Genomic DNA, 20,900 nt, shown 5'->3' on the forward strand with positions numbered 1-20,900 from the left:
TGTGCTGCTCTGCTCTCTGCTGGGTCCCTGCCGTGGGGAGCTGCGGGCTGGGGGTGCGTGGCTGGAGCCGAGCACAATTCCTCGATCGGGGGCCTGCCTCCTGCTGCAGCCCAAACAGCTCAGGGCAGGGAGAGCCTCAGCCTCCAGCCAGGCTTCCTCCAGCCACCATTTAGCCAAAATCTCGGTCCTTGCCCAGTGGTTGCAGCACCACCCCCAGCAATGCCAGAAGCCCCTGGCCCCCTGCACCTCCCTACTCCCAACCAGCTCCAGAAAAGCCCCTGGGAAGGGCTCAGCACCAGCCCCAGTTGCTGAGGTGCAGGTTTTGACCCCCCGTGCAGGATTCAAACCCCTGTGGGAGCCACAGCCTGGGCTGGGAGCCAGGCCCTGGGCAGCTCTTGGTGCCCTGGGAAGGGGCAGAGGCAGCAGAGGGGACGTGCTGGGGCGCAGCGAGCAGCGAGCGACCCCGGGCACCCGCGGAGGCGACGCCGGAGCCGGTTGTTTTTGGGCTGCGCTGCCGGCGAGCGGCCGGGACGCCGCGGGGGAGCCAGCTCGGCAGCCCCGGGCCCGGCGCCAGGGAGGCTCCGCGGTGCCCTCCCTGCCTGGCTCGGGTCAGGAGTTTCCACTCGTTCCCCATCCCCGGCTCCGTGGCGGGCACGATGCAGCTGGGGAGGAACCGAGGGGACGGGAGGATGGCTCTGTGCCCGTCCCCGTGAGGGGTTTGTCTCTGCTCCTCGTCCCGGCAGCGGTGCCGGTGCCGGTGCTCGCTCCTCACTGCTGCTCTGGCTCCAGCCCCTCTGCCCGGAGCTCCCCATGCCCCAGCTCCCGGTGCTGTGCGTGCTGCCGGGTTCTGGGGCTGCATGGTGTCCATCCGTCCGTCCGTCCGTCCGTCCTGCAGCTGCAGCCGGCGTTTCCTGCAGCGGGAGGCAAGCGGAGGAAGGCGGGGGGTGTGGGGGGGGCTGCGGGATGGAAAGTTGGCAGCCGGCAGCGAGGGGAGTGGAAAGAATGAGCTCAAACCCAGAAAAATGCGGCCGCGCTGGAGGGTGGGAGGAGAGGCCAAGGGGGGTGGGGGGGGGGGCACGGCGAGGAGCTGGGAAAGGGAGGGAGGGAGGAAGGAGGCGCTGGCGGGGGGCCAGGGGCTGCCTGCGGCCCCCAGCTTGGCCCCCACCTGGGCCAGGTACTGCCAGGGCTCGGCAGCTCCAGTCCCTCCAGCAAGAACTCTCGGGGCTGCCACCTCCCTGCTGGTGCCATCGGTCCCAGTGTCACCCATCCCAGCACGGCCACTGTCCCCAGTGCCACCTCCCCCGGTGCCGTTTGTCCCCGTGCCATGCCCCCGGTGCCACCCCGGGGAGCCCCCCGTCCCAGTGCTCGCTGCCTCCCTGAGCCAGGGGACCCCGCGGTGGCCACGGTAGGACCAGGTCCTGTGCCCGTCCCCAGCCCCTGGGGCACACGGGGTGCCCGGTGGCTCGATCCGCAGCCCTCTTGCTCATCTCCCACTTCTCCAGGGTCTTCTTCCAGGGATGTTTTAGGATCAAGGGCCTGCACCCAAAGCATTTTACCCCCCCCTCGGTGCCCCCGTTTGTTGCCACCACGGGGCCGGAGCAGCCTCCCCGGCACGGGGCGAGTTAAAGGCTGGCTCGAGCGTGTGGCAGCGCATCTTCTCATGGGGAGCTGCCAAAAAAAGCAGAGGGGAGGAGGGCGGCCGCTTCCCCGCGCACCACGGGGGCCAGGTCCTGCCCTTGGTCCCCGCAGGACGGCTGGGAAGTCCCTCCTGCTTTCCCAGCCGGAGCCGCTCGTGCAGGAAAGCCCCACGGAGGCTGCGTGGGGAGCAGCCCCACAGCCAGGTCCCCATTTTGGTGCCCAGACCCCAGCCCCAAAACAGCGCTTGCAGCCCCAGCACCGGGCAGAGGGCACCCAGCGGGGAGCTGAGGCACCCGCAGGAAAAGCTCACAGCCTCGGGGCTGCTTCGGAGCGGGGCCGTAAAGGTCTTTTGAAGGGTTTTTTGATAAAAGGCTCCGCCGTGGAATACACCAGAGCGTGAGCATTTCTGCTGCTATTTTGGGTTCTGGCCTAACGATGTGCTGGGAGGGCAGGAGCAGCTCCCAGCCCTGCAGCCTTCGGTTCGGGGTCTCCCCGGTCTCCGAGGCTGTCCCTGTTAGCCTCAGCCCTGCCCGGGGCCAGCGGTGCAAAAGGAGCAGAATTTGACTCCCTGCCTCCCTGCCCTCCTGCAGCAGCGCCCGGGGCCGTGCCCGGTTTGGTTGGGTTCTCACGGGATGCTCGAAGAGTTTTCAATAATAGGGACACAGCCGAGCAGTGGGGACACGTTTCTGCTCCCAGGGTGACAGGGAACAGAGGTGGAGATGCTGCTTTTGCTCCATGACAGAAACCAGGTTCAAAGGAGAGCCGAGAGGGGTCCCTGCAGAGGGCTCCAGGTAGCAGCAGGAGCTGTCCCCAAAACGTGCAGCGCCCAGAGAGACACCAGGACCTGCGGGGATGGATTTAGGGGACGAGCAGGCACCTGAAGGCATCAGAGAGGGGCTGTTTTTTAGCTTTGCTGCGGCCACCTGGGGTCTGCCCCCCGTGCCATGCCGCAGGGTGGGACACGGCGGGGCACGCTGTCCCCGTGGCTGCGTGCTGCTGACCCCGCTGCTCGTCCTTCTCCTTGTGGGACCATCGGTGACACCGAGAGGACAGCAGCCCGGGCAGGAGGCCAGCCCCGGAGCAAGGCACATCGGTGCTCCCGAGAGGCCTTTTCATCTCCTCGCTGCCTGAAATACGAAACTATGAATCACCCCAGGTCCTGAAATAGATTCATTATTTTTTTTTTTAAGAGACAAATATGTTTAAAAAAAAAAAAAAAATGTTAAAGCGTGCCTTGTCTCCCTGCTGTGCTCCCTTCCCCTGCCCGCAGCTCGGCTCCAAGCCAGTCCCCGGGCCGGCGGAGGCATTGGTTGAGGGGGGGGCTCTGCCTGCACCACCGTGGGGACCCCTTGCAGCCACCCCAAGGGGAGCCCTGGGGAGCAGGCAGCCAGGTGGGGACACGATGGGACCCCGGCGGTGGCACAGGGACACGCTGTGGGTTCAGGAGGTCGATTTCCCCGCGTAACAAGACACAGCTGTCAGAAACTGCTGAATTTACAGAATTTACAGAATTTACAGGCTGTGGGAAGCGTGAAGCAAAAAAGGGCTGTTTGCTGCGTGCAGGTGGGCTGGGAGAGGACAGGGGGTGGCACAGCGGGGCAGAAGCACGGTCCCTCGAGGGGGACGCGGGATGCACGAGGCACAACAAACCCGGGGCTGGACGCGAAGCCCGAGCCCCAGACCTGAGCCACACGTGGTACGGACTGCGGAGCTGTCCCGTGTCCCGTCCCTCTCCCTCCCTTCCAAAAATGCTGTCCATACTTAGGCAGCCACCGCCGCTCTCCCCTTCCCAGGCAAAATGTCAGCACAGATCCTCAGCGGCGGGGTAAACAACGCCGGGCTGACACAGCGCAGCGGCCGAGCACCAGCAGGCGTGTGCCATCCATCAGCGGGATCCGCCTCGCACTACGGCCCCAAAACCGGCACCGATTCACGGACTGACTGCTCAAAGGGACCCACGGGACGGCTCAGTCCAACCCCTTCATCCTGATGGTGTCGGGAGGGTGTCGGCATCGCCCCGGATCCCCCAGACCCCGCACACGCAGCGTCCAACCCACCCCTCGCCCCTCATCTTCCTCCCCGTCCCTCCACCCCGCAGAGGCTGCGATGGCCCCATCTGCCCCCCAGCGAGGAGGGAAATGGAGGTAAATCTGGAGGTAAATTTGGAAGCACTTGGAGGTATATTTGAAGGCATTTGGAGGTGTATTTGGAGGTATTTGGAGATAAATTTGGCGGTGTATTTGGAGGTAAATTTGGAGGTAAAATTGGAGGTGTATTTGAGGTAAGTTTGGAGGTCCATTTGGAGATATATTTGGAGGAATATTTGGAGATGTATTGGAGGTACTTTTGGAGATAAATCTGGAGGTAAATTTGGAGGTGCATTCGAGGTAAGTTTGGAGGTCCATTTGGAGGTGTATTTGGAGGTACATTTGGAGATGTATTTGGAGGTAAGTTTGGAGGTATTTTGAGGCACACTGAGACATATTTTGAGGTATATTTGGAGATGTATTGGAGGTCCATTTGGAGATAAATTCGGAGGTGTATTTGAGGTAAGTTTGGAGGTCCATTTGGAGGTGTATTGGAGGTACATTTGGAGATGTATTTGGAGGTATGTTTGGAGATGTATATTAGGTATCTTTGGAGATAAATTTGGAAGTGTATTCGAGGTAAGTTTGGAGGTCCATTTAGAGGTGCATTTGGAGGTAAAATTGAGGTATTTAGAGGTAAATTTGAAGGTTTATTAGATGCAAGTTTGGAGTTCAATTTGGAGATGTATTGGAGGTATATTTGGAGGTACGTTTGGAGAAAAATTTGGAGGTAAATTTGGAGGTGTACTCGAGGCATATTTGGTGTATTCGAGGTGAACTTGGAGGTACATTCGGAGGTAGATTTGGAGGTAAAATGGAGGTATTCGGAGGTAAATTTGGAGGTTTATTAGAGGTAAATTTGGAGGTCTCTTTGGAGTTATTTGGAGGTATTTGGAGGACCATTTGGAGATGTATTTGGAGGGATATTTGGAGATGTATTGGAGGTACGTTTGGAGATAAATTTGGAGGTGTATTCAAGGCATATTTGGTGTATTCGAGGTGAACTTGGAGGTAGATTTGGAGGTAAAATGGAGGTATTTCAAGGTAGATTTGGAGGTTTATTAAAGGTAAGTTTGGAGGTCTATTTGTAGTTATTTGGAGGTATTTGGAGGACCATTTGGAGGTGTATTTGGAGGGATCTGTGGAGATGTATTGGAGGTATATTTGGAGGTAAATTTGGAGGTGTACTCGAGGTGTATTTGGAGACAAAACTGAGGTACTTGGAGGTAGATCTGACAGTTTATTAGAGGCAACTTTGGGGCTATTTGGCGTTGTACCAGAGGCCCATTTAGAGCTCTATACACAGCTCTACAACAGCATTAAAAATGGCGGCGTGTTTGTGAGGGGGGGGCGCAACCGGCCGTCTCCTAGCAACGCGCGGCGGGCCGGCGTGCCCGTGACGCACGCACGCGCGCACGCGCGACGTGTGACGCATTTCCGGCCGGTACGGGGGACGTGTCGGTGCGCCATGGAGGAGGCGGCGGCGCTCAACGGCAGCGCCGGGCCCGGGGCCTCCCCCTCGCCCCCCGCCGCCGCCACCGCCTCCGCCCGGCCGCCCGCTACCCCCGAGGGCATGGCGCTGGCTTACGGCAGCCTGGTCCTCATGGCGCTGCTGCCCATCTTCTTCGGGGCGCTGCGCTCCGTTAGCTGCGCTAAGAGCAAGGTAACGGCGGGCCTAACGGTAACGGGCCTGCACCGGGAGGGGGGGGGGGCACCGGGGATGGGGGGGCCTGCACCAGTTTCTCGCGGCCCGCTGGGGCTGTGCCCTGTGAGGGGGTCGGGGGAGGCACCGGGGAGCTGCCGGTGCCCGGTAACCCCCCGCCGGTGCCCCGGTACCCCCCCCTCCGGTACCCCGGGACCTCCCTCCCCCCGGTGCTCCGCAATGCCTCATGGAGGGGGCTGCGTCCCGAGCCCGGCTTCTTGCTGATATTTATCCCCTCGGCTCCCGGTGGTGCCCCGGTGCTCCCCGCAGCCCGGTAACCGGGGCCGTGATCCCCGTGATCCTGCCCGTGTTTCCCTTCCCGAGCTGCCAGTGCTTCCATGGAGCCGCTTTGCATAACGGCTCCTGCGGCCGGGCGCCCTGACAGGTGCTGGGTGCCGGTGTCTGCCCGCAGGGAGCACGGAGCGGGGCTGGGGGCACAGGAAGGGGACCCCCGGGGTGGGGAGGGGGCGTCCCAGCAGCGGGGTGAGGACCGAGGGGCTGGCGGGAGGGCGGCAGCGCTGGGAACGTGGTGGCCATATGGTGTGCACAGATGGGGACGGGCTGGCACGAGCCGCCAGGGGCCCGGCTCTGCGCTGGGTAGAAAAGGGAAAAACGCAGAGCAGGAGGGGGCAGCGCCGCTCCCCTCCCGAGAGGAAAAGCGCAGGGAGCTGGAGCAGCCCCGGGAAGGATGGATGCAGGTTTGTTTTTCCCGTCCTGGGTTCTGCCTGTGACGCAGCCCCAGCTCTGGGGACCAGAGGGGGCCAGCTGCTGGGATTCTCCTCCACAAAGCCACCGCGGTGCCCCCACGGAGCCCTGCGGGGTCCCCGTTGGGTCTGTCGGGTACAAGGGCACAGCACAGGTCACATTAACCCACTCGTGTCCTTTTCTTCCCTCCCCAGAACTCCTCGGAGATGCCGGAGACCATCACCAGCCGAGATGCTGCTCGATTTCCCATCGTTGCCAGTTGCACCCTTCTGGGGCTCTACCTCTTCTTTAAAGTGAGTGCACCCCAGGAACGGGGCTGGGTTCCCTGCTGCAGGGACAGAAGGCACCCGGTGTCCCCAAGCAGGGGACGTGCCTTCTCCCCGAGCTGCGCAGCCTTTGGGTAGCTTGGGGCCGCAGAGAGGCACCTCGCCTGGCTCCTGGCCTGCTGGGGAGAGCTCAGGAGGTGGGGTTTATTGTACCGAGCTAGAAATATTTGAATTTACAGCCTTATCTCTGCTGATAGCGGGCACCGGGCAGCAGCCAGCCCAGGTGGCTTCCGGCCTGCCTGAGCCTCTGCGGGCTGGCAGCAGCACTGTGCAGCTCCGTGCCACGGGGAAAGGCTGCGTGGAGGCCACTGAGGCTGCGTGGGGACCAGCTCTGTGGCAGGGGGGCAGGATTTGGCCTCCCCAGCAGTGTTCCCTGCTCCCCCAGTTGAATTCCCCCTGGATTTGCCAGTGGGGTAACGGGGCTGCAGCTCCTCCTTCAGGCTAACGCTAGGAAAGCAGTGAAGGAGTAAATCTGCCCAGCTGCTGCTGGAGGGGGCAGTGGGGCAGCCCCCTGATCCGCCAGCCTCCTCTCTAGGTGCCAGGAAAGAGTTTAGGAACGTGCAGTGTGCCCCCATGGTCTGTGGTGTTCCCTTTTAGTGTCTGTGCTGTGCCCTAAGCTCTGCTGCCCCCCCGTCCTTCCTCCCAGGAGAGCACGAGGGCCCACGGCTCTCTGGCCGTGGCAAATCACTTCTCCAGGGGTGCTGCAAGCTCTGAATCACGGGGTGGGATTGAACCGAGCAGCAGCCGTGTGTTTTGGGGGGCAGGAGCTCCAATAACACCCCGCAAAACTGGGGCAGGGAGCGCTCGGATGCTGCCCCGCTCCCTGCTGCTCTGCGGGGACCTGGCGGGGGAGCCGTGCCCTCCTTTCTGCAGCACAGGAGTTATTTTTTGAGCTGAGCGGCTCACAGGTGTGCCACAGCTCGTGTGTTCTGCGAGCAGGCAGCTATTTCCAACATATTTTATAGCAGCAGGGCAAGGATTTGGGTTATTGCAGCTCCTTCCCGTCCCCGTGGAGCACCGCCGCAGCGGCTGTCGGTCACAGTGAGGCATTTCCCTTCGGTGTCAGCGAGGAGAACACAGCAGTAACCCCCTCCCCGTGGTTTTCCCTTGCAGATATTCTCTCAAGAGTACATCAACCTCCTGCTGTCCATGTATTTCTTCGTGCTGGGGATCCTCGCCCTGTCCCACACCATCAGGTAGGGTGCTGAGCGGGTGGCACGGCGGCGTAAAGCACTGTCACCGTGTGGCAGAGCCAAATCCCAGCTCCTGGAGGCTTTTCCCTCGGAGGATCTGGAGGGCAGGCAGGGCTGGAGCACGCTGTGAGCCCGTCCTGCTGCAGGAGCTGGGGCAGGCCAAGGCTCAGCAGTCCCAGTGGTGCTGTGCTCCGAGCTCGTAGCGGGAGGAGCCAGCATCCCACCCCGAGGAGCTGCCTCGAGGAGGGCCGAGCTCCCCAGCACCGCAGTTCCCTTCCTGCAGCAGCTGGCACGGGCAGCTGGAGCTCTCCGTAACGTCCCCAACATCTCGCACTCGTGTTTGGTGCAAGGTGCTGAAAGCTCGGGTTGTTTCAGTAACCGAAAAGCAGAGCTGGTTTCCTGTTTCCTGAGCTGGGGACCAGATGCTTTCCCTAAAGCAGCGCTGCCGTTCCGCCTGGGCTCTGGCCCTGCTCCCAGCTCGCTCACAGAGCTGTGGCCTCACCAGTTCTGGATGCCCAGAGGCTTTTTGGGGGCACAGTGCAAGCCCCATCAGGGCTGGGATCTCCCTTCCCATACGAGGCGCTTTGTGACTGTTCCCTAGAGCGTTTGGGGACTGTGACGTGCCCGTGGATCAGCCCTCGGGGGAGGACGAGCTCCCACACTTGGTGACAAGCTGGGGCTCGTTCCAGTCCCTGACATGGCAAACCTTGGGACTTCCCTGCCCTGCGAGGGGACCGATGTTCATGTGGAGGTGCTGGGCAGTGCCTCGGGTGGGGTTTCTGTAGAACTGCCCTTCTCTGCAACCTTTTTTTTTTCTTTTTTCTTTTCCCAGCCCCATGATGAACAGATTCTTCCCTGCAAACTTCCCCAATAAACAGTACCAGCTCCTCTTCACCCAGGGCTCCGGGGAGAGCAAGGAAGGTATGTTAGCCTGTCAGTCCTTCCAGGTTTTTGAATGTTTTCTTCTTTCACTGTTTTGTTTTACTTGTTTTGACTTTCAGCCCTTCTGAACAACCTTCCCAAAGACTTGCCTCTTGTAGCCAGCGTGAGCACTGCCAGCTCTGCACAGACATTGTCTTACACCAGCACTCTCCCTGTTTTTATCCCTGTCTGTCAGGGAATTCCCAAACCCAGAGAGTTACAGATTGGGGCTCGTGGCTGGTGTTAAATGCCTTACCTTCTGATGATACCACCAGGAGTTAACTGGGTGCAGGAAGAGGGAGCAGGTCTGCCCCTCCTTGCCCTAGGAGAGAGCCTGACTCCAATTTCCTTATTGACAGAAGGCTGGCAGATGCTGTTCTTGTGGCAGATTCTGGCTGAAGGAGGAGGTCTGGCTCGCAGTGCAGGCTGCTCACACGTCATTTGGACCTGGGGGCTGTGGGCACGGCCGTTTTTAGGGGAGGATTCCCCTTTTTGGGGCAGGAGCGCTGCGGTCTGTGGTGCTGCCCCGCTGTGAACTCGCCCTCCTCCACGGGAGGGGAAGCTGCCGGGCCTGCCCCGCGGCTGACTTCTCTCTTTTATTGCAGAAATAGTGAATTACGAGTTCGACACCAAGGATCTGGTGTGTCTGGCCCTGAGCAGTGTTGTCGGGGTCTGGTACCTGCTGAGGAAGGTGAGAGAGCCTGCTGGGGGGGCAGGGACTGGGCAAGGCGTGAGGCTGCGGCTCTGCACGTGCCCCGGGGACTCACCTCTCCTTTTTTTGTGTCCTCCTCAGCACTGGATCGCCAACAATCTCTTCGGGCTGGCGTTTTCCCTCAACGGGGTGGAGCTGCTGCACTTGAACAACGTCAGCACCGGCTGCATCTTGCTCGGGGGCCTCTTCATCTACGACGTCTTCTGGGTAAACGGGAGCACTCCCCAGGGCGGACGCGAGTTGCAGCTGGTGGCGGAAGGCATGTGCGTGGCCTCGTGCCTCTTCGGAGGCAGCTCGCTGGCTGAACACACACTCGCAGTCAGGATTTCCACTTCCTCAGCCCGGAGGGGTGCGGTGGGGATGACAGAATCAAACGGAGGCCGAACGTGGCTCAGCAAATGGCTGTGTTTTTAAATTCCTGGCTTCGAGTGCTCAGGGCTGCAGGGATCTCGTCGGGGAGCCTGGTTGCTGTAGGCTGCCCGTGTGTCGAGCACGTCCCGTCCTGGTGACCTGTGTTCCTAGGAGCTGCCCGGTGCCTGGCTGCAGGATGAGGCTGTTCTGGGCTCTGCTGCTCCTGCTTGTGTCGGTGCCTCGGCTCTGTCATCAGCTGGCTTCCTCGGTGTCCTTCTGTTCTGCACCGAGAACCAAATGCTGGAGTGCCTCCAGGCGTTTTCGCTCAGCCAGCACAGCCCTCCCGTGTCTTTATTCCCAGGTTTCCCTTATCTTTCTGCAACGGTTCTGGTTCCTTTTCTCCTGAGTCCTGTGTAATGTCTGTATTCCTTAGTCTTTCCTGTCCACCTCCACCTTCCAAATCGCTGTTTCAGTGTGTCTCAGAGCTTGTGGACCTTGAGGTCTGTCCAGCAGCACCACAGATGCCTGAGGAATCCTGCCCTGTTTAAGCCTGGCTGCGGTGTTTTTGTGTTTGGCCAGTGCTCCCCGTTCCACAGATCTCAGCTGTGCTTTGTTTGTCCGTGTGCCACCTCCAGTGCTCCCAGCAAGAGAGCAGCAAGCCTTCAGACCTGATGTACCCAGCACCTTGCATTGTTTTTGGGGTGTGAGCGTCCTCACAGAGCTGTGCAGGACGCAACCCTCTTTGCTCAGCCTTGCTGCTGCCCATCCAGGTCGGCTTCCCCACGTGGAGCTGCTCCCTGCAGGGACCAGGCACTTGGCTCTTAGCATGGATTTAATCACAGAGAGATCCGAGGAGAATTTCAGAAAGGAAGTGGAATTGCTTGGTGTGCTGATGCTGGTGTTTTCCCCTGTGTGGTCCTGGGGAGAAATCGTACCAGATTCTTTTACCTGGTGCCAGCACGGAGTGTTGTGGCTCCGTGGCAAAGACCAGAGCTTGCTTTAAGGATTTTCTTGAAAGAGCTGAGAGCTGTAGGCATTAACCAGCGTGTGGCTCATCTCCCTGCTGCTGGGCAGCCAGGCTTGGAGCTGGAAGGGAGCAGAGCGGGGTTTTTGACCTCCGTGTTTACAGTCCATCCCCAGAGGTGCTGGTGTTTGGAGCTGACGGTGCAGAACAGGCACTGACCTTGGAGCAAACGTCACTGACAACTGCTCCGTCCCTGGGGCTTTTGGGCTGGGACCCGCAGGCAGCTCCCTGCACCCGGTCAGACTTTGTACCGGTGGCTCCCCGGGGCTGAAAGCAGCCTGCTCAGGGCTCAAGGGGTTCTCCAAGCACTGCTGGGGGGAAAATGCTGCGGAGTGCGTGTCCCCGTGCAGTCGTCCTCACCCCGACTCCTCTGCTCGCCCCTAGGTCTTTGGCACCAACGTGATGGTGACGGTTGCCAAATCGTTCGAGGCTCCGATAAAACGTGAGTAGATGCTCCCGAGCTCCCCCCAACAGGGGTGCAGTTGCAGCTGCTTTAAAAATAAATAAATAAATGTGAATTTGGGGGTGGTGGAGCGGGCAGTGGCTCGGGTTCTGGGAGCTGCAGCCGAGATCCATGCACGGGGCTGGAAATCCCTCGGGTTTCCCACTCCAGTGCCTGGGGCTGGCCCAGGAGAGAGCGGGAGGGGGCCTGGGATGGGGCTGGGGTCCTGCCTGATCCTATTTGGCCGGGCACGGTGGTGCTGAGCTCTGCCCCAACTTCTTTTCTCGCAGTGGTTTTCCCTCAGGACCTGCTGGAGAAGGGTCTGGAGGCCGACAACTTCGCCATGCTGGGGCTGGGAGACATTGTCATCCCAGGTGAGGACACAAGGGGGAGAACGTCACCAGGACTGAGCGAGACAGCCACGGGGAGCCCCCCCAGGCAGGGGGATCACTCCCTGTGCTGTGCTTTTGACCGTGCTGGAGCCCCCCCAGCCTCACACCGGGGCTGGGAGCTTCGTGGGTGGGTGCCAGAGCCCCCCCCCCGGGTCTCCCCTTGGGGTCGGGGCCATGCCGGTGCTGTCCCGGTGCCACGAGAGGGCACTGTGAGCCCAGGCACGGCCGCGGGTGGCTGAAGGCTCTGCCTTCCTCTGCCTCCATCCTCTCCTTCTCCCTGCAGGGATCTTCATCGCCTTGCTGCTGCGCTTTGACATCAGGTGAGGGGGTGGTGGGGAAGGGTCCCGCACAGCCTGGGTCTTGCAGCGTGCTCCGGTTGTTGTTGTAGGGGGAAAAAAAGGGGAAGGGGAAGCCAGGAGCTCGGCTGTGTGCTCTCATCTGGGGCTTGGGGTGGGGATGCAGGAGAGCAGCTGGAAGAAGCAGCTCCTGGAAGAGCAGAAATGAGCAGGGCTGCGCGTGGGGATAAATCCTGAGCTCGTGAGCATTGCTCATGGGGAGAGGGGGGGAGCAGCAGCACCCAGCGACCTCGCAGGCTCCCTGACCCCAAGGAGCAGAATTCGTGCTGCCGTGGCGTGGAGGAGAAGTGGAAATAAAGTGAGACAGAGCTGGGGTGCTGCTCGTGTGTCTGTCCCCACGGGGGAAGGCAGCTCCTTCCCACGCAGGGCGGCTGCACCTGCTGCTGGGGCGTAGCTCCCAGCACTTGCCCCACACCAGCCCCACATCTCTGGCTCGGGAGCTGCTGGGAACGGGCTGCCTCGTGCAGCTGCAGCGCCGTGGCCCCGCTCCTGTCGCTGTTGCACAGCCCCTCTGCTCCCTGCCAGCACTTCCAGGTGTTTCCACCCACATCCTGCCTGCACCTGCTGGGAATCCCAGCGATCAAACGCCACGTGCAGCGAGCAGGCAGCCGGGGGAGGACAGCGGGGGGGATCCTCTCCCCGGGTCCCAGCACTGATTCGTGTACCCCACGGCCACCCAGCAGTAGGATCTTGTAGCCTTTTCCCTTCCCCACCACCTCGCATGGCTGTAACCCCATCCAGCCCCAAAAAGGACCGGGGGCTGTGCTGGTGGCAGCCTCTGTGCTGGCCCTGAGGTTGTGGAGAGCTCTGCTCCCTGCACCCAGACCTGGTGGGAGATGTCCTGGGCGGCTGGGCCAGCTCATTTTGAGCCACTGGCATCCCACAGCCCGAACTAAGCTTGCTCTGCTCCCTTCCCTCCAGCCTGAAGAAGAACACGCACACGTATTTCTACACCAGCTTCGTGGCCTACATCTTCGGGCTGGGCCTGACCATCTTCATCATGCACATCTTCAAGCACGCCCAGGTGAGCCCTGCCCTTCTGCCCCACGGGGGCACGCGGCCGGACGCGCCAGCCTGGCCACGAGCATCCCAGGCACGCCAGGAAAAAGCAGATGTTCCTTTGGCTTCACTTTCCCAGCTCCTGCCTGTGTTTGCCCTCCTCCAAACCCCCGTGGGTCTGCCTGGAGCTGAGCCTTCAGGCTGAGAGCAGCACCTCAGCACCCAAGGAGCACAGTGGGGGGCTCCAGGAGCACTCTGCGGGTGCTGTTCCTGCCCTGTGGGGTTTCTCGGTGTGTTCACAGCCCGCAGTGGGTGCCCAGATGCTTCTGGGGCCTGAGGAGGTGCCCAGGAAGGTGCTGAGCTGTGGGTGAGCACAGCCACCCGTGCTCCTTGCAGGCAGCCTGGCTCATGGGTGGCTTTTGGGTTCTCACCTCCAGCACGAGCCGGGAGGTTGGCACCCCTCTGCCAGGCAGCCTCTGTGCCACTTTGGGTCCCTGTGGCAGGGTTTTTGTCCTGGTGGGCTCTCGGAGCAGCTTGCTGGGGCTCTCCCCTCTCTGCACAGTGGAGATGTGGTGGGGACAGGGCCCTGATTCCCGAGGGGCCATCTGTGGTTGGGTTTAATCGATTTTTTTTCTCTCTGGCAGCCTGCTCTGCTGTACCTGGTCCCCGCGTGCATCGGATTCCCCCTGCTTGTGGCCTTGGCGAAGGGAGAAGTAACCGAAATGTTCAGGTGGGCCTCGGCGGGGGTCGGAGCTGTTTTGCCCACGGCGCTGGAGCACAGGAAGCATGCAGATGTTCCCACGCCCGGGCACAGCTGGAGGGACAGGTTCATCTGGGCAGGCTCGGGGTGTGCGTGCGCGCGTTTGCGGAGGCGGAGGGAGCCGGGTGTGTGCTCGGACACGCCGAGCCTGGCTCCTGCCACCTCCCGGGAGCCCTCGGTGCCCTACCCAACGGGGCAGGCAGCGTTTTGGGAGCTGCCGAGCTCTTCCCCTGCTCTGGCAGGCAAGGGAGAGGGTGGGACCGCGCACCTGGTGCCGAGAGAGACTTGGTCATTGTGTGTCCCAGCGCCCGTGGGTGGGGGAGGATGGAATTGGAGCCAGCTGCGGGAGCAGCCGGGGCTGGTTCGAGCACATCCCGGCTTCCCCGCTGGGGTAGGGGAGGCGCTTTGCAGCTGGCTCCCTTGGGACTGCAGATGTGTGGGGGGAAAAAAAAAAAGGAGCTGGAAAAAGGGATCTCTGCTGTGCTCCAGGCATCGCCCAGCAGCAGCAAAAAGGCTTTTTTTTGGCAAAAAGGCTGGGCTGCCCCCTCCTGCACACACACACAGCCCCAGGCTGCGGGGATATTTGTTCCCTGCCCGTGGCTGAGGGCACCTGAAGCAGAGCAGGGAAGGGAGCATCCAGCCAGGGCTGCTGGGGGTTCCTGTGGGGGCCAGCCCGAGCCCCCAGCCTGCCCAGGAGGGGAAGGAAAACCAAAGCCTGAGCTCCGTGAGGGCTGTGGGGCTGCCCCAGAGCCTCCTCCCTTCCCCTGGGAGCCGCAGGTATGCGTGTTCCCACCGGGCTGTCAGCTGGGCCCGGCTCCCCAGCCCTGCAGCACCTGCCCCGTGCTTTGATGTCGGCTTCTGACGATCTCTGCTGCAGGCACCGAGTGTCCTGGGCTCGTCCTTCCTGTGCACCTGGGTTCCTGCAGCCGCTCTCCCGTGCGCCCTGACTCACCCGCCCGCAGCGGCACCTCCCTGCTCCTGCCCCAGGAAAACAAAACTGGGGGGGAGGGAAAAAACGAGCTGAGGGGCTGCAAACCCACCCCCCCGTGGAGCCTGGCAGCTGGTTTTGGGGAAAAAACACCCCCAAAGCGCTGCCTGCTGCTGGGAGGGAACTCTGCCAGGGCGAACAGCGGGGCTGTGGGGTTGGAAATTGTTCCAGGTGCTGTCGGGGGAAGCAGGACGTGGCAGGGCTCCTGCCTGCAGGCTTCGTCCCTCACTGCAAGGAATTTCCCCCCCAGGTGTAGCTCCTCTGCAACGTTTCCACTCCTCCCAGTTGCTCACTGGGCTCGCTGCCCAGTGCAGCTCCCTGCACACGGGGGGTTTCGGCCTGGGGGCAGCTCGGTGCTGTGGTGATGATGGTCAGATCCTGACCTTGGCTCTGAGCTGCTCCCCTGCCGTGCCCCCCCTGTCCTCCAGCTGCACCAGAGCTTCTTTTCTCCCCCTCTGCTCCCCCAGGGGCTGCCTCCTCCCCGGGTCTCAGCCCTTAACCCCCCCCAGGGCTGGCAGTGCAGGGTGCTGGGGTTTCAGCTGTCTCACTTGGAAACTCTTCTGCTTTTTCTTTCTCTCTCTCTCCCCCTCTCTCCTTTCTGCCCTGTCCTTCCCCTTTTCCCTTCCTGCTTCCCTTCTCCTGCAGCTATGAGTCCTCTGCTGAAATCTTGCCGCACACGCCGCGCCTCACCCACTTCCCCACCGTGTCCGGCTCGCCGGCCAGCCTGGCTGATTCCATGCAGCAGAAATTATCCTGCCCCCGCCGACGCCGGCAGCAAAGCCCCAGTGCCATGTAGCAATCGAGCACGGTGCCCTTTTTTTGTCTCTCGCTCTGGCCAGGTAGGGGCTCATCCCAGCTCTCCCCTTCCCCCAGCCTTCGCCTCTCTGCTCTGGGCTCCCTTCTCCTCCTCTGGGGGGACCAAAGGGGGGGCGAGGAGCTGACGGCTCTGCCCCCTGTGCTCCCAAATCTCCTCCGTTAGGGCCCAGGGCAGTGCTGCGGGGGTTTTGCAGGCAGAGGAGCGTGGCCCTGGGGGTGTTGCTGCTGTTTTTCCTGCAGCCCCCCTTCGAAAATCAGTGCTCAGCCCCATGTGGAGAGCCTGGTGCTATCTGGGGAGCCCAGCTGTGCTTTTGGGAGCAAGAATCAAAGAATCAGTGTGGAGGGACGAGCTCCCAGGCACAGAACCGACCTGCCCCCCCTGTACCAAGCCCTCCTGGTGCTCCGGGCTGATCTCAGCACGTTCTTGTCCCCAGGGCAGGGCTCCCCCCTGCTAATTGCACCCCTCTCATCCCTCTGTCCCCAGCTACGAGGAGAGCTCTACCCCCAAGGAGGCGCCGGGGGCCTCCAAAGAGGAGCCCACAGCAGCTGACAAGAAGGAGAAGTGACCTTGCCTGGGGGGGCCAGGCTCGGCGCTGCCGGGCTGGGGACCCTTCCAGACCCCCCCTCGAGTGACAGACGACGAGACAATTGTGCCAGAGCATCGTGTTGTGTGTGTCGGAGCAGCCGCCCAGGTGGGGGGCATTGATGTACGCCGCGTGTCCACCCCCCTCCCCTCCCCAGGGGCCGTGCAGCCCCCCCTTCCCTTTCGCTTGGGCTCCTTTGGGGGCGCGGGGCGGGCGGGCGGCACCCCACAGGCCGGTTTTTAAATTTTGTATTGTGCATTTGCTTTCTCTCATATTAAACCATCTCAAAGGAAGCGGTGCCGGGGGGGTTCTTGGGGCTGCTCGAGCCTGGTGCATGAGCTCTGGGTGAGCATCCGAGCCCTTCCAGCAGCTTTATTTCCCCCCTTGGGGTCTGGGATCCTTTTCTTTGCACCCAAGTGACCGTCCCCTTCCCCTCCTGCTGTGCTCTGCCCAGCCCCAACCTGGCCTCGATGCCGCAGCACCAATATTTGGGGCCGTGGCCACTGCACCAAGCTCTGGTTCCTGCTTGGGGCCGTTTGCCCTGCGCCCTGCGGCACCAGCACTGTCCTCCCTGCCCGCCTCGGGGCAGGCGAGCAGAGGATCCCGCATCCCTCGGGCCGTGCCCACTGCCAGAATAAATAGAAAGTGTTTGCTGGCTTGGCAGCCCCTCCACAAAAGCCGTATTGAGCCATTATTCCCCGCCTGGGCTGCGAGCACTAAAAGTGGCGCCTCGCCTTCTGCCATCTAATGACCCCGCGCGGGCTCCTACAGATGTTTTCTATGACTTACAGCTCCTTTTTCCAACGGCCCTGTCCGCAAAAACAAGAGGGGCCACTTTAATTCCAATTAAATACCTCCAGCTAAGCAAACAGTGTGCAGCGGGGGCCTGGGCACCGCGCGGCCGCCAGGCCCGGCCCACAGAGCCGCTGAGTCTAGACTCCAGATGTGATTCCACCAGGCTCCAGTGCCCCGTGGAAAACGACACGGGGCCACGACACGGGGCCGTGCCCGAGGCTGTGGGGCCGTGCCCGAGGCTGTGGGGCCGTGCCCGAGGCTGTGGGGCTCTCACCACGTCCCACGAGGCTCCGTGTCCTCCCAAACTTCGGCTGGGGGCATCCCCGGGGGTCTCGCACCTATCCCCGCTCAGCCTCCGTGGTTTTGGGGTGCGTTTGGTCCCCCAGCCGTGCCCCTCTCATCGCCCTCTGCCTCCTCGCTCCCTGCTTCTGCCCGCGGAGCTGTGGGCAGCAGGAGCGTGGCAGCGAGCTGGGAGCTTTCCAAGGGGCTCCCTGCGGCGCCACGGGGAGCGGAAAGGCACGGAGAGGGGACAGCGGGGTCACCCCGGCCCTGCCCGGCCGATAAGCGGGGCAGAGCCCGGAGGAAGGAAGCGCTCGGGCCCTGCAAGGAGCTGGGAGCAGAGCCAGCGCCTGGGCGGCCCCCGGGGCTCTCCTGCCCCTGCTGCACCTGGGTCCTGCAGCGGCTGCGCGGCTCCGCTCTGTCTGAGCCACCTTCCCCCTGCTGTGGGGTCCCTTTGGCTTGTGGGGGACACGGAAAAATCCCCCCGGCTCCAGCGTGAGCCCTCCGTCCACGGGGCTGGGGGATGGCTCCATCCCTGCTGCCCTAGATGTGGGGTTTGGGGTGATTCCCCCTCCTCAAACACTGCCTGCGACACCCCAGGCACCTTCCCCTTGTGCCAAGGGCTGAACTCAGCCCCACAACCCCAGTAGGACGGGCTGTGGGTGCACAGGGAGCACCCATGGGTGCAAACGCTGAGCGTGGGGTGCTTGGGGGGAACACGTGGGGTCTGCTGGTCCCCGGCGCCCTGCAGAGCCTCCCTAAAAGGGATGGGTGCTGGGGGCAGCACCCTGCTCCATCCACCCCGTCCCCCGGTGCTGTGTCCCAGCACCTGGAGCCAGGGACACCCGGCCACGATGGGGGGGCCGCTGGTGAGAGCCGGGGTCCCACGGAGCGCCGGCGCCCGGCCGTCGGCTGCGAGCAGGGAGAGGAAGCAGGCGAGAGCAGCCCCGTCCCTGGCCTGCCGGCGAGGAGGGGCAGGAAGCTGGAATAAATCCCAGGAAGGGCCGCCTGGCTCCAGCTGGTCTGGGCTGCAGCGGATGGAGCCGGGAAGGGGAAGGGAGAAGGCGGGAGGGGAACGCGCGGGGGCTTTCTCAGGCCTCGGCCCCGCTCCAGCTGTGCAACGGGTGCTGCTGGCCCCAGGCAGCGTTGGGGCTCCTGATAGGCACGGGGATGGCTGGGCTTGGAGGCGATGCAGAGGGCTGAGTAGACAAAATTTGGGGGGGAACCCATTCATGTCGCGGGCACCCTGGTGTCTGTGGGTTCATGGGATCCCCTCTTGTGCTCAGCCACGCGTCCACGTCTGGCTCCGTGGCGTCCTGCAGAGCCCATCCCATTGCTGCTGCTTTTAGGGGCACAAAACCCAAACCTGAGCCCCCCCCAAACGCATCAGTGCCCGCTGGGGAACTCGGCTCCACGTTGCAGAGCCCTGCACCCGGGGCTGGGTGCTGCCACGGAGCCGTGGCACTGCCCAGCCCCTGTCCCTATCGTCCCCACGGCGCAGGCAGCCCCTCGGTGCGGCCGTGCCCTGTGTGGTCCCGCCGGTGCAGGGGGGGGGCACGGCCGGGGGCTTTGATGTGCTCGGCTGCTGGGCAACCCCTGCTCGGCGCAAAGCAGCCGCGCTCCCGGCCAGGCTGCGCCCCGCCAGCGCCATATGGCCGAGGCCACCGTTCCCAGAATTGAGATGGAAATGAAGCCATCCGTCTTGGGGGCCGACACCGGCACCCGGCTACAACCAGGGCAGCACCACGGGGCCACGCCGCCAGCTCCAGCACCCCAAAGAACCGAAGTGGGGGGGATCCCACAACCAGGAGGACCCCCGCAGGACGAGGGGACGCCCGTGTCCATGTCCCCAACGCCACCCGGGGTGCTCGGGGCTGGCTCGTCCCGGCCGTGGCGCATTGTTGGCGGTGCAGCTGGCGGGCGCGCGGCCGGGCCGGCGGCACTGAAAGGCATTCCTGCGCACAATGTCCCCGGCCTCCCCGCCGCGGCCGGGCCACCACCGCCAGATGGGGGCTAATTAGTGGCTTTGAGAACCGCGGTGGGAACCGGGCAGCACCAGGCCCCCTCCTCGGGGCCCTTGAATGGAGGGGGCGACCCCAGCGCCGTGCCCACCCTGGGAACCGCTCGGGGATGAAGGGACAGAGGGACAGAGGGAGGGACGGAGGGACGGATGTGCTCACAAAGCCAGGGGGATGGAGGGACCGAGGGATGGGAGGATTGAGGAATGGGAGGATGAAGGGATGGGAGGACGGAGGGATGGGAGGACGGAGGGATGGGAGGACGGAGGGATGGGAGGACGGAGGGACGCAGCTGTCCCTGGCCACGCAGAGCCCCGAGGTGCTGCGTTAAAGCCCCTCCATGCGCAGCAGGCTTCGGGGCTGCCCCCACCCTGCAGAGGAAGATGAGGAGAAGCCTTCAGCTCACCCCACACCCAGGGAGATGCTGCGGGGCTCCCCCACAGCAAGGCCTGGCCCTGACACAGCCACGCCACGAGGACGGGGAGCACGGGGCACCCACATGGGGTACCCGCGGTGTCCCCGCGTCCATCCCTGCTTCTGCAGCCGCTGCGCACGGCCGGGTTTGTGCACGTGGGGGCTTCCACAGGGCTGTGCACGACTGCGTTTCCTCGTGCACGCCCGTGCGTGTGCGTGCATGCACGGCCGTGTGCGTGCCCCCGTGCCCTGCACACTCGCTCACACGTCCCCGAGCGTGCGGGTGGCCGAGGAGGCTGCAGCTGCCCCCGGAGAGCTGCTCCCGGCCGCTCTGCTCCTGCTGCAGCTGCGGGGTCGGGTCCTACCCAAAGCCCCCCCCCCCCAAAGAGATGCAGGTGCGGGGAGCCGGGCACGATCATTAGCGCTAATTAGCGCCCGGATCGGAAGCCCTTCGGGGCAGGGCCTGGTTTGGTTTCGGCTCGAGGCTGCACCGAGGCTGCAGCCGCCCAGGGGGGACCTCCCCATCCCCGTCCCCGTCCCCGTCCCGTCCCCATCCCGCAGCCGGGTCCCCCCCGAGCCGCAGCCGCGCACACCGGGGGGAGCTCCGGGGGGGGCGGCCCGAGGGCGAGCAGGGCCGGGGCTGCGGGGTCCCCGGGGGGTGTCCCCGTGTCCCCTTGTCCCGTGCCCCGCGGCTGTGCCCCGGTGGCCGCAGGTGCCCCCCCACACACCCCCTCCCCCCCCCAGCCCCGCCCCCGTCTCCATGGGCACCGCCCGCCCGGCGCCGCGCTGACAGCGCGCGGGGTTTTATGAATGGGTGACGTCACGGGCCTGGCGTCTAACGGTCTGAGCGCCCGGGGGGGGGCGGGGAAGGGGGGGGGGGGCTACGGGGGGCGGCAGCGGGGCCAGGGGGGTGGGGGGGGCGGGGGGGGGTGGGAGGGCTGGGGGGGGTGTGGGGGGTGTGGGGGGCGGGGGGGGGGCGGGGAGGGTGGGAGGGCTGTGGGGGGGTGTGGGGGGGTGTGGGGGGGGCGTGGGGGCTGCAGGGCACGGGGGGGGCAATGGGGAGGGGGGGGCTCGGCTGTGGGAGCCCGGCGAAGGAGGGACCCCGGGGGGTGCGGGGAGCCTGGGGGGCTGTGGGGGGCTGCGGGGGGGCTGGGGGGTCGTGGGGGACCCCCGGTACGGGCTCGCTTCGGGGAGGGCCCCCCCGCACCCCTCCAGCCCCCTCCTCGTATCCCAAGCCCCCCTCCCGCTCTCTCCCACCCACCCGCGGCCCCTTTAAGGCTCTGCCCTTCGGGGCTCATGAATGGGGCGGCCGCCGCTGGCCCCGCCCCTTCTTCACCGCCATTGGCTGCCGCTCCCCACGAGGCCCCGCCCCCGTCGGCGGCGCTCTATAATTGGCGC

General features: G+C 63.6%; 1 protein-coding gene across 4 annotated transcripts; it reads left to right on the plus strand.

Moving 5' to 3' along the window:
- Positions 1 to 5,138: 5,138 nt before the first annotated feature.
- HM13 (histocompatibility minor 13) lies at positions 5,139 to 16,289 on the plus strand. Of its 4 annotated transcripts, none has more exons than XM_038166326.2 (13): positions 5,139 to 5,388; positions 6,327 to 6,425; positions 7,572 to 7,654; positions 8,484 to 8,572; positions 9,178 to 9,263; positions 9,366 to 9,491; positions 11,044 to 11,101; positions 11,392 to 11,475; positions 11,777 to 11,813; positions 12,771 to 12,873; positions 13,493 to 13,674; positions 15,242 to 15,435; positions 15,897 to 16,289. In XM_038166326.2, exons 1-12 carry the CDS (start codon positions 5,194 to 5,196, stop codon positions 15,390 to 15,392), a joined length of 1,293 nt encoding a protein of 430 aa, XP_038022254.2. In that variant the 5' UTR covers positions 5,139 to 5,193; the 3' UTR covers positions 15,393 to 15,435; positions 15,897 to 16,289. The 4 variants fall into 4 exon arrangements, with proteins under 4 accessions (XP_038022254.2, XP_038022256.2, XP_038022255.2 ...); XM_038166328.2 differs by having other exon boundaries at positions 5,140 to 5,388; positions 13,493 to 13,578; XM_038166327.2 differs by lacking the exon at positions 15,242 to 15,435 and having other exon boundaries at positions 5,140 to 5,388.
- Positions 16,290 to 20,900: the final 4,611 nt, after the last annotated feature.

The sequence above is a fragment of the Anas platyrhynchos genome, chromosome 21 (genome assembly GCF_047663525.1).
Source record: "Anas platyrhynchos isolate ZD024472 breed Pekin duck chromosome 21, IASCAAS_PekinDuck_T2T, whole genome shotgun sequence".
In the NCBI taxonomy this organism is placed as follows: Eukaryota; Metazoa; Chordata; class Aves; order Anseriformes; family Anatidae; genus Anas; species Anas platyrhynchos.

Excerpts from the sequence above, each read along its gene's own strand:
- HM13 (XM_038166326.2), top strand. The coding sequence starts at position 5,194 with ATGGAGGAGGCGGCGGCGCTCAACGGCAGCGCCGGGCCCGGGGCCTCC. Across the intron at positions 11,102-11,391 it reads GTTCGAGGCTCCGATAAAAC|TGGTTTTCCCTCAGGACCTG; the intron begins GTGAGTAGATGC and ends CTTTTCTCGCAG. Across the intron at positions 13,675-15,241 it reads GGGCACAGCTGGAGGGACAG|CTATGAGTCCTCTGCTGAAA; the intron begins GTTCATCTGGGC and ends CTTCTCCTGCAG.